At 45.3% G+C, this 10,436-nt stretch overlaps 2 protein-coding genes and 3 non-coding genes across 5 annotated transcripts; 2 read left to right on the top strand and 3 right to left on the bottom strand.

The window, feature by feature from the left end:
• Positions 1-223: 223 nt before the first annotated feature.
• LOC148215229 (histone H2B 1/2/3/4/6-like) lies at positions 224-1,486 on the top strand. Its single transcript, XM_088144184.1, has one exon. It carries the CDS (start codon positions 224-226, stop codon positions 602-604), a length of 381 nt encoding a protein of 126 aa, XP_088000310.1. The 3' UTR covers positions 605-1,486.
• A 980-nt stretch (positions 1,487-2,466) lies between these two features.
• TRNAN-GUU (transfer RNA asparagine (anticodon GUU)) lies at positions 2,467-2,540 on the bottom strand. Its single transcript has one exon. It is a non-coding gene; the product is annotated as a tRNA-Asn (tRNA).
• A 968-nt stretch (positions 2,541-3,508) lies between these two features.
• On the bottom strand, positions 3,509-3,580 carry TRNAD-GUC (transfer RNA aspartic acid (anticodon GUC)). Its single transcript has one exon. It is a non-coding gene; the product is annotated as a tRNA-Asp (tRNA).
• A 669-nt stretch (positions 3,581-4,249) lies between these two features.
• On the bottom strand, positions 4,250-4,833 carry LOC103062142 (histone H2B 7-like). Its single transcript, XM_007429323.3, has one exon. The coding sequence runs from the start codon at positions 4,806-4,808 to the stop codon at positions 4,428-4,430; it is 381 nt and encodes a 126-aa protein (XP_007429385.1). The 5' UTR covers positions 4,809-4,833; the 3' UTR covers positions 4,250-4,427.
• Positions 4,834-5,313: 480 nt separating this feature from the next.
• TRNAF-GAA (transfer RNA phenylalanine (anticodon GAA)) lies at positions 5,314-5,386 on the top strand. Its single transcript has one exon. It is a non-coding gene; the product is annotated as a tRNA-Phe (tRNA).
• Positions 5,387-10,436: the final 5,050 nt, after the last annotated feature.

Below are 10,436 nucleotides of genomic sequence, written 5' to 3'. Positions count from 1 at the left end.
TCCCTAGCCCAGAGAGAGAGAAATCCTGGAACGAGCCTCTGGCTTTGCGCGGACCAATCGCCTCTCCAAGTTTGAATCCTGCTCATTTGCATACTTGGCGTGACGGAGCCGCCCTCTGGACCAATAACAAACCTGCGCTTCGGCGGCCGAATCCGTCAGTGGCCTATAAATGCGGGGATTTCCCCGTCGCCGCGACACTCACTGGCTTCTGCGGCTGGCCGAGATGCCCGAGCCGGCCAAGTCCGCTCCCGCGCCCAAGAAGGGCTCGAAGAAGGCCATCACCAAGACGCAGAAGAAGGGCGACAAGAAGCGCAAGAAGAGCCGCAAGGAGAGCTACTCCATCTACGTCTACAAGGTGCTGAAGCAGGTGCACCCCGACACCGGCATCTCCTCCAAGGCCATGAGCATCATGAACTCCTTCGTCAACGACATCTTCGAGCGCATCGCGGCCGAGGCCTCCCGCCTGGCGCACTACAACAAGCGCTCCACCATCACCTCCCGCGAGGTCCAGACGGCCGTGCGCCTGCTGCTGCCCGGCGAGCTGGCCAAGCACGCCGTCTCGGAGGGCACCAAGGCCGTCACCAAGTACACCAGCTCCAAGTAGACGCGCTTGCCCCGCTTCCTCAACCGACCCAAAGGCTCTTTTAAGAGCCGCCTACCTTTTCAACAGAAGAGCTGCTCTCTTTCCTTCTAATCTAAATAAAAAATAGCCAGGCTAGTTTATACATGAGTGCTATCTCGGTTTCCACTCATAGGTAAGATTTGCTGTGGCCTGTTTGTATTTCCTCTTAGCTGGTAGATCCCCCTGCTTTAATTTTCCTTCGTCTTGGGGAGCCCCCAAAATTATACCAATGCCTGTTTCATACAAACTTGAGCATTTAGGTAGAAAAATCTTTATATAGAGTTATCAAATAGATTATTACAGCAAAATGTTCCTCTAAAATGATAGTTTTATGACTTCCCCCCCACTAAGGAAGAAAGGGAGGGAAAAGCCCACTTGAGTTGTTTGATATTGCCCTAACTTATTTTTTTCCTATGTGAAAGGGCTTCATTTTTTGCAGCACCCTGAAAACTTCACAGTTGCTGCTCTTTAGCCGATATTCCACTCAGTAATTAAACCCAGAAGATTATGACGTTGTTTATTGGCTAGTTGTTTAGCTTTTTTTTCACGAGCAAAAGTAGCTTTATGTTCCCAAAGGCCCTAAATGTTCACCTGTTCTTGAAAGGTTGGGAGTAAAATGTTTCTCTTGCTCCTGGTCTAATTTGTCTGGAAGCATCAGGTTGTTGAAAGTTGTCTCCAGTTCTCTCCTTAACAAAGTATAACAATGTTCTTTCAGACAGTTGGTTTTTGTTAGAATCTAAAGAATGCAGAACAGGAATGTCTTTAAGGGTGGGCTTTTCTATCCTGACAGGAAGAGTGTGAGACTCTTTAATTTCAGACTGTACTGCTGGGTTATTTTTGTTACCTTTAACAGATACAGAAATAGGTAGGCACAATTAAAAAAATACTTGTCCCTTTTTCTTTCCCTTCATCTTCTTCCCATTAATGATCAATCCTCAGATTAAAAATGTGCAATAAACAATGTCCATTATGTGGATTTCCTAAACAGACTGGACAATGCAAGTTTGTATTTTTTTAAATTCCTAAACAATAAATTGTGGTTTGTGTCAATCATGGTTTAAACCTAATGTTTAAGTTAGTTTAGATTGTTTAGGCCAGTGTTTCTCAATCTTGGCAACTTTAAGATGTGTGAACATCTTAACGTTTTTAAGGTTGAGAAACACTGGTTTAGAGCACAGTAGCTTCATTCCCATGTCACTCTTTCCATATAATAGGAATGGAACCAAAGTACAGAGTTTCTGGATCTCCTTTTCAATCCGTTTACTACTTAACCATTGGTGTGGTGGCCAAGCTCCTATCTCAGGCCTCCTTCAAAGGATAGTGGCGGGAGACTTTTTTTGGCTGCAGAAGGATGGTTGTTAGCTTGGTAGGCTGTGTGTGCACACCATATTGCATCCAAACCATGATTAACTGGGTGCTTACAACAGCTTGAATCATCCCACTGAAGGACTGGGGTGGGATCTGAGTAATTAGCTGGCCACTATTATGTTTGCATCCCTGCCTTTCTTACTAGAGGACACTTAAGCTGCTTACAACAGTGAAGCTATTTTGCTGTGCAGTGTTCCTGAGTGTTGGGGAAGGTAGCTACAGTACCTCCCTTTGTTTCATTCACATTACGATCCTTGCGGTTTCTTCACGCTGGCATGCATGAACCTGCAGACGATTCAGGAAAGTCCTGCTTTAAAAAAAAAAAAAAAAATCTGTCCAGTGTATGCCTCTAATTCACAAAGGCTGATGGTGGACTAAGCGCTTTATAACCAGTGCAAAATCAAATCTAGTGGCTGACACGTCTAGCAGCTTTATTTTTAATCCTTTTAATTTTCGTGGGGAAAAAAAAATTGACGCGTCCCTGGGTGGGCTCGAACCACCAACCTTTCGGTTAACAGCCGAACGCGCTAACCGATTGCGCCACAGAGACTGGCTTGTAAAACGGCCACGCGTTTAGCAGGAACTTTTACCCAAGACTTGAAAGGAAAACGAAATGGGACAGCATTGCGATCTTAAAGGAAAATCATTCCAATGCCGGTGAATCAAACTAAAGACCCCGAAACTTATGAAAAAGAGCTCCCAGTTTCTTTCATTTTTATTTCCTTACATTTGAAAACCAAAGGGATAACAAGGAAACTGATGTTCGTGAACCTTCACACATTTCCCTCATTTCTGTTATTGCTGGAAGGCTTTAGGCAGACATCCTGTCTCCCAAAGTGTCGAGGCCATAAAGATATGGGAGGAAGTGACCCCGATCTGCATTCTAGGAAACAATAAAATTCAGAAGATCAAAGGGGGGTGCCCCGAACTCTGACTAGCAACCAATAGGTCATCAGGAAGATAAGTTTCCCCCAATAATGAGAAGGATCCGAAACGGATGCCAATCTCAGCCAATCATTTGTTAATTGCTGTATCTCTAAGACACATGTATAAAATCATCTTTGGGTGTGACCAGGGTCCTTCTCTATCTTAAGGGGAGACTCCAGCTGACTCTATTGGCAAGCTTTCAATAAAACTTTAAAATCTCAGCTGGTACTTTCGTGTCTAATCTTCTGCCGGACTGAATCCTAATTGGAGAGAGTCAGAAACACTCAAGTTTTGGTAACAACCCAACCCATTTTCTCCTGCATTCCCTTTGCCTCCCAGATTCCTCTGGCAATAAGCTAGTGGTAGACTGCCTCTGAAAACAGAAGCTCTACTTTTTCCTACTCTCCAGTCAGATTCAACACATCTCTTCGGAGAGCTGTTTTAGAGAGTTCTGTGGATTTCTTCCTCTACGAGAAGTATATTTTCGCAAATCTTTTAATGCAGGGTTAGGTCTTTGCAGAAGACGCCTTGGCCATGCACGTTGATTTGGCAAAATCTGAAAGGAAAAAGAAAAAAAACATCACTTCTCCTCTCCCCGTCGGGGAATCGAACCCCGGTCTCCCGCGTGACAGGCGGGGATACTCACCACTATACTAACGAGGACAAGACGCGCAAACTTTCCTATTGACCCTCTTTGTTTCTGAAATCTTCAAGAAGTTAGTCAAAGAACCTGACTGATTCTCTTTCTGAGAATTTTAAATATTTTTAGCAAGCATCTCATTTATAGCACACTTTTTTCTTTTAGAAACAGGCAAGTACAATAACAGACAAGCAGTGCAATTGGGGGAAATATAAGTCACCCGCCTAAAGCCACAACTCTTAAAATGGGGAAATGGACCGCGCTTCACTCTTCACTGCTGTTTAAAACAAGGCAACAAAGAGGCTAACATTAATAAAAACAGTGGGACCAAACAGGAAAAGCATTGAGAAATCTCACAATTCGTTTAAGTACAACTTTTTCCCCTGAAAGAAAGTCAAACCATATTAAAGAATCGCTTTGATAAATACTTCTGCCCCATCAGCAGATCCTACAAACAACCTACGTCGTACTTAATAAGTCCATGAAAGTAAATCCAAAGGTCTAATTCTTTCAAGTTTTAAACGCCATCTGGAATCTCCCACCCTTTCAAACCATCTTCGCTGTTTTATTTCTAAGAACTGTTGTCTGCTTCTCCACTGGCCCAGCGTGAAGCTAAAAGAACTTTGTGCCGACTGAATTTGAACATAACGCAGCGAGAATCTTCCTGCAGATTTAAGCGTTTGCTATGAATGTTTCCTCTTCGCTCATGAAGCCAGCCTGGCCTATGGAATCCGCTCAGTTACTTTGCAAACTGGCGCGTCACGTTCCGGGTGTCTGAAATGATACAGCTCTTTTCTCGAGAAAGTAGGTGGCTCTTAAAAGAGCCTTTTGTACATCGAGGGGAATTTCGCTCAGTGCAGGAAGGAGAAGCTACTTGGAGCTGGTGTACTTGGTGACGGCCTTGGTGCCCTCCGAGACGGCGTGCTTGGCCAGCTCGCCGGGCAGCAGCAGGCGCACGGCCGTCTGGACCTCGCGGGAGGTGATGGTGGAGCGCTTGTTGTAGTGCGCCAGGCGGGAGGCCTCGGCCGCGATGCGCTCGAAGATGTCGTTGACGAAGGAGTTCATGATGCTCATGGCCTTGGAGGAGATGCCGGTGTCGGGGTGCACCTGCTTCAGCACCTTGTAGACGTAGATGGAGTAGCTCTCCTTGCGGCTCTTCTTGCGCTTCTTGTCGCCCTTCTTCTGCGTCTTGGTGATGGCCTTCTTCGAGCCCTTCTTGGGCACGGGGGCGGACTTGGCCGGCTCGGGCATGCTGCACAGCGAGGAACCTCCGAACAGGAACAAGGAACGAGTGAAGGACAAGGACTCGCCTTTCCTTTATTTATAGGGCGCATATGCAAATAAGAGGTTTCAAATCTCTCAGACGCTATTGGTGGAAGAGAGTTCTACCGTCACGCTATTGGAAGAGAAGTCACGAAGCTACAATTATACCGAATCTTGGCCTTCCCATTGGTGCTTCCAGCTTGAGCTCCTCATTGGCCTTTTGAAAATAGAGGTTGCCCATTGGCTAGAAAGGCCAACTAGAAATCTCGAAGTGGTAATACGGTACTTTTACCTCGTTTTTTTTTCTTTACAGGACGCTACAGATTTTAAGCGTCTCCCCGTCCTATTTTGTTTCTATACGCATCCTGTACACTGGGACAATCAGTTAAACACTAATTATTTAATATAGATTTATGGTACAGCTATAAAATATTTCTCAAAAGTTTTGATGGAGGTGTAAAATTATAACACAAAAACAGCCTGTTTTGTACAAGCCGAAATAGCTCAGTTGGGAGAGCGTTAGACTGAAGATCTAAAGGTCCCTGGTTCGATCCCGGGTTTCGGCAGAATCGTTTGCTTTTCGTTAAAGGTTTCTCCAGGGGTTCAGGCTTCTTGCTTTAACCTAGTCTGCTACACAATTTGATGCCATGGTGGTCAAGTTTTGCAGCTGGAGTTGTGAGAACCCACCATGTTGTGAGCAAACCCAGAGCTTCTCGTCTCAAAAGCAGTCACTACTGATTTACGCTGACCCATTCCCCCTCAAATTCCTTTTTTCTAAGTTCTACTTTCTGTAGTTATCCGAGAAATGAATCAAGTTTATTCTTGAAGTAGTAAACCCCACGAAAGGGCAGTACTTTTCAAGGCCTGGATACATAAACTTTTCATGGCAAGGGTCAAATCTTACAAAATACTGGAAATGACACTAAATAGCTCTTTTAGAAGCCGGAGTAAAACGTGAGTAACGTCCGTTACTCCTTAACTCCTAGTTCTCCTTTTGGGAGATCAAAATCCTGACCAAAAGTTTATTTAAGAAAATCTGAGTGGCCCTTAAAAGGGCCTTTTTTAGTTTGGGGTGTAAGAAGGAAATCAAATTCTCCCCCCACCCCCATGTCAGCAGGAAGTCAAAGCTTCCCAATTAAATAACCAAAGTCCTGGCAGGAAGGGCCAACTTTCCTTAAATCCAAAAAATCGAATCATAAAAATATTTCTTCCCCAAATATTTTTCATTCCTAGGAGACAATACCCGATGAGGCAAACACTGGAAACCCCTGCTCAGTAGGGCCTCAGACCGCTCCCTTCCCAAGATCTTGCCTCTCTCTTGGAACCCCGGCTAATCACCTTTCCTAAGGATTCCTACCGGGCAGGCATTCCTTCCCACCTTTCAGGAACAGTAGGATCTTCCCTACGAAAGGGACTCCTGGGGAAACCCTGGGCGCAGCCGCCCAACAGCTGATCGTTTCATGTATCTGGCTCTTAGAAATAAAGTATTTTCTCTCCTTCAAGCCACCGCCTGCGTGTTTATTCCCAGCTCGGAACCTCGTAAGCTTTCTTTCTAACAGTTCTGTATATTTCTTGTTTCTCTATTTCTTATTTTCTATCTTTGTTCTTGCTTGTTTTGTGAGAAGGACATCAAATCCCCCCCCCCCACATGTCAGCAGGAAGTCAAAGCTTCCCATTTGTCTCACCGTACCACTGTTTGTCTTAACAGCAATCAAGGCATGTGATTAAATTATGGTAAGAATGGGCTCATCTAAAAAGATTTAAAAGCATAGCAGGAAGAATCAAGAGTCCTCCACCCTGGCCCAAAATAAAATAACCAAAGTCCTGGCAGGAAGGGCCAACTTTCCTTAAATCCAAAAAATCGAATCATAAAAATATTTCTTCCCCAAATATTTTTCATTCCTATGAGACAATACCCGATGAGGCAAACACTGGAAACCCCTGCTCAGTAGGGCCTCAGACCGCTCCCTTCCCAAGATCTTGCCTCTCTCTTGGAACCCCGGCTAATCACCTTTCCTAAGGATTCCTACCGGGCAGGCATTCCTTCCCACCTTTCAGGAACAGTAGGATCTTCCCTACGAAAGGGACTCCTGGGGAAACCCTGGGCGCAGCCGCCCAACAGCTGATCGTTTCAGGTATCTGGCTCTTAGAAATAAAGTCTTTTCTCTCCTTCAAGCCACCGCCTGCGTGTTTATTCCCGGCTCGGAGACGAACCTCGTAAGCTTTCTTTGTAACAAGGGGTTAAAGGGAGTTCAGTAGGGTTTTAACCGCCGAAGCCGGCCCTGGCGCTTCGAGGCGTAGACCCGGTGACCGTCCTCCTCCTGGCGTGCTCGGTGTAGGTCACGGCATCGCGGATCACGTCCAGAAAGACCTTCAGGACGCCGCGAGTCTCCTCATAGATCAGACCCGAAATTCGTTTCACGCCTCCACGACGAGCCAGACGGCGGATTACCGGCTTGGCGATGCCCTGAATGTTATCGCGAAGCACTTTCCGGTGCCTCTTGGCGCCGCCTTTCCCCAATCCCTTCCCTCCCTTTCCGCAACCAGACAGCCCGCGACAACCTCAAAGGGGAAATGGTTAGCTGCCGAACAGGCGGACGGTTTACGGGCAGACAGACCGACCAGAAGGAAAACTAGGGCGCTGAACCTATTACTATTAGTGTTTTGTGGGATAAAGGCTATCCAATCCATGGTGGGCAGCTTGGTTCAAAGTAGCCAATCAGCGCATAGTTACACTTACGCCGAGAAAGGCTTCTTGGCGCCGTTGTTAGTTTCCCCGGGATCGGATAGAAGGTTCAGTTATAGATATCGATATCGATACTAAAGCTCAATTCGCTGGAACTTTTACCGTCGCATTTTTATTCTTTGTGGTCCTCAATAAAAGTTGCTCTTTTACAGTATGTATTCCACCCGTGTTTTAAATAAGCAAAGCCCCACATCTTCTGAGTGTGTTGGGTGCAGAAACGAATAGTGCTTAACAGTTAGCCCCACGGAAATTAGTGGACTTTAGCGTTGGTACGACTAACCTCCTCGATTTCCTGTCCAGAGCCCGCTATACAGTATAGAAAAGTTTTCCGTTCTTCAACGGAGGGTCTGACTTCCGTGTACTGTAATGCCGTGTGAATCAATGAATGCGGGCTGACGTTTGGCTGGCTGCAGCGCCCACTTCTTCAGAGCAAAGGTGAAAGTAAGCCTGGTAGGAAATTTCAGGTCCTGAAATTTCTGCCTGTGTTTAGTGGAGCAGAATGCGCACCCCCAGTTGCTAACCGCCAGGTAGATGGCCGCTGATCACCCACCCTTATTAAGATTGTTGGATTTTCCTAATTTTCTATTAAATTCTGGCAACTGTCCTATGCTCTGTCCTATTTGCCATAAATCTTCCTTTCACGTTCCTTGGTTCTGCATTGAGTGGAATGTCCACTTTGTCCAATGTAACTGTCCTCAGCTGGACATTTATGTTACACATTCTGTTGGTTCTTAGTTTGGAGGATTTATCTTATGAAATCTCTCATTTACCGCCCTGAAGAGCAGGGCTCTTGTGCTCATTTATAATGTTTTTAGAAAACAATATCGAGCAACAACTTTTAGGCAACAATAAGGGCAGAATATTTGGGTGTAGATTAAGATGCATGAATTCAGGACCCGTAGATCTTAGCCCTACTGTAGGAAACTGAAGCTCCAGAATGAAACTTTCTTCTAGCCATTCAAATGAGAAGCTGAACTATTTTGGACAATCAGCTGGCAAGGAAATTGCATTGCTTTACAGGTAGAAGTCAGGGAAATGAAAAATGGGTCATTTTTAGATAAATGTGAGTTGAGATGTATGTGGAACTATAGCTCTGAGGTTCAGGTGGGAGCTGTAACTTCTGATTTTTGTCCCAAACAAGCAACTCTTAGTGGCAATTATCCTGGAGTTCATCTGCCACACTGCCCCTGGCTGAAGGAAGCATTCAACAGATGGAAAGTCAAGCCTTGTCCATCTTAAGCTTTGCATGAGGTGACTTCATGTATTCAGTTTTCTGTACTTAAGATAGCAGGAATATCTTCTGCTTGTGTGAACATTGAGGCCTCAGACTTCAAGTCTTGACATTATTGCTGCATTTTGCATGAAGATGCTGAGCTAAGTCACAGAGGTTCCTGGTTTGGTCACTCAAAAGCATCTTGGATAGCAAGACCAAGGCAATGCAGAGCTCAATCAACAGAATTAGGGATACCTAATAGTGGGTACTGTAATGCCACATGTTTAGCATGCTCCACATAGATGTCTTAATCAGACTTCCTTATCAACTCACTAGGTGTGGCATTTTATAACAGCCTCAGACGATTAAGGAGAAGCAGCATCTGTTTTATACTGTTTTTCTCTTGTTTTTAATTGTTAGCCACCCAGTCATGTGTATGAGATGGGTGGTCATATAAATTTACGGATTAAATAAATAGTTGCTCAGATTTGCCAGGCTTGACCCTTCATGGGCCGAGACTGTTGTAGTGACTGGGACTATATCTTGCCACGCTCTCTGGGATTCCAACCTTGTGGACTTTGATGATGTTGGTACGATATTCGTGCTTGACCCAAGCCACCTATGTGCTGATCTTTGTCCCTCCTGACTTTTGGAAGCATGGAGAGGAGCATGACAGATTAGTTCTAGAAAACGGCCATTGCTTGGCTTCCAGAAAGGGTTGTAGTGGCAGCCATGAAAAAGATTGTGGATCACTCCTCCCTGAAGGCATTTTCCTTTGTTTTTTTAGGTAAGTATTGCACCATCTATGACCTTCCCTTTCTAGGGAATCTTATGAAGATCATGATCAAACATAGAGCATCTTAAAGAAAGTGGATAATGTGGTTCCTTTACACTCAGGATTCAGATCTGGACCTGGGACAGAGATGGCATTGGTGGCTGTACTGGAAAACTTCTGTTGTGACCTGGATGGATGTAGAGTGGATAAAGTACATTCCTCTTTCAATATCAGCCTTGTGGAGTAGTCCAGAGAGGAAGCACATCCAGATGAGCTAAGTCTACTTTATTGTAAGGTTACATTAGCAGAATTTTGCACGTCTGAAAGTACATTTTTCCCCATCACCTTTACAGCCCAAGAAACTAGGGTGGTCCTTTCTGAGATGTTTGCCACATCCCCATTCCTTCTGTGGGCTAAGCTGCCTCTTGTCCACACACCATTACATTCAGACCTCTCAGCAATCTGGATCACCTTCAGGGAGCAGAGATACTGTGGTAGTGTGGTTCTGCTCCTTCCTCAGCAGGTGGCCCAGAGTGCTGGTGTGAGATCAGCCAGCCAGTTGCTTGCTTGTGGAGTGCCACAGCACTTACTCCTGTCTCCCTTGCTTTTTAACATTTTAGTGGAAGCAGTGGGAAGAGTCACCTTTCATCTCAGGCTTCAATATCAACAAGATGCTGCTGATGCCCAGCTGTAGTTACCCCAGGACATACAGAAGCCTAAACTTAAGGTGTCTGGAGCCTGCGAGGCTCTGGATCGGAAGAGACAGATTGATCACTATCAACAGAATTCAACATTTCTATTTTGTCTCTGGGTGGGCAACTCCACGACTTGGGCTTCTCCTAGACTTATGGCTGCTGCTAGATGGGAAATGGAAGCTGTGGT

The sequence above is a fragment of the Python bivittatus genome, unplaced genomic scaffold (assembly GCF_059951505.1).
Source record: "Python bivittatus isolate LINGU-HERP-01145 unplaced genomic scaffold, Pbiv_v1 ctg000430_np1212, whole genome shotgun sequence".
In the NCBI taxonomy this organism is placed as follows: Eukaryota; Metazoa; Chordata; class Lepidosauria; order Squamata; family Pythonidae; genus Python; species Python bivittatus.
This window is presented reverse-complemented; position numbering and strand designations above follow the sequence as displayed.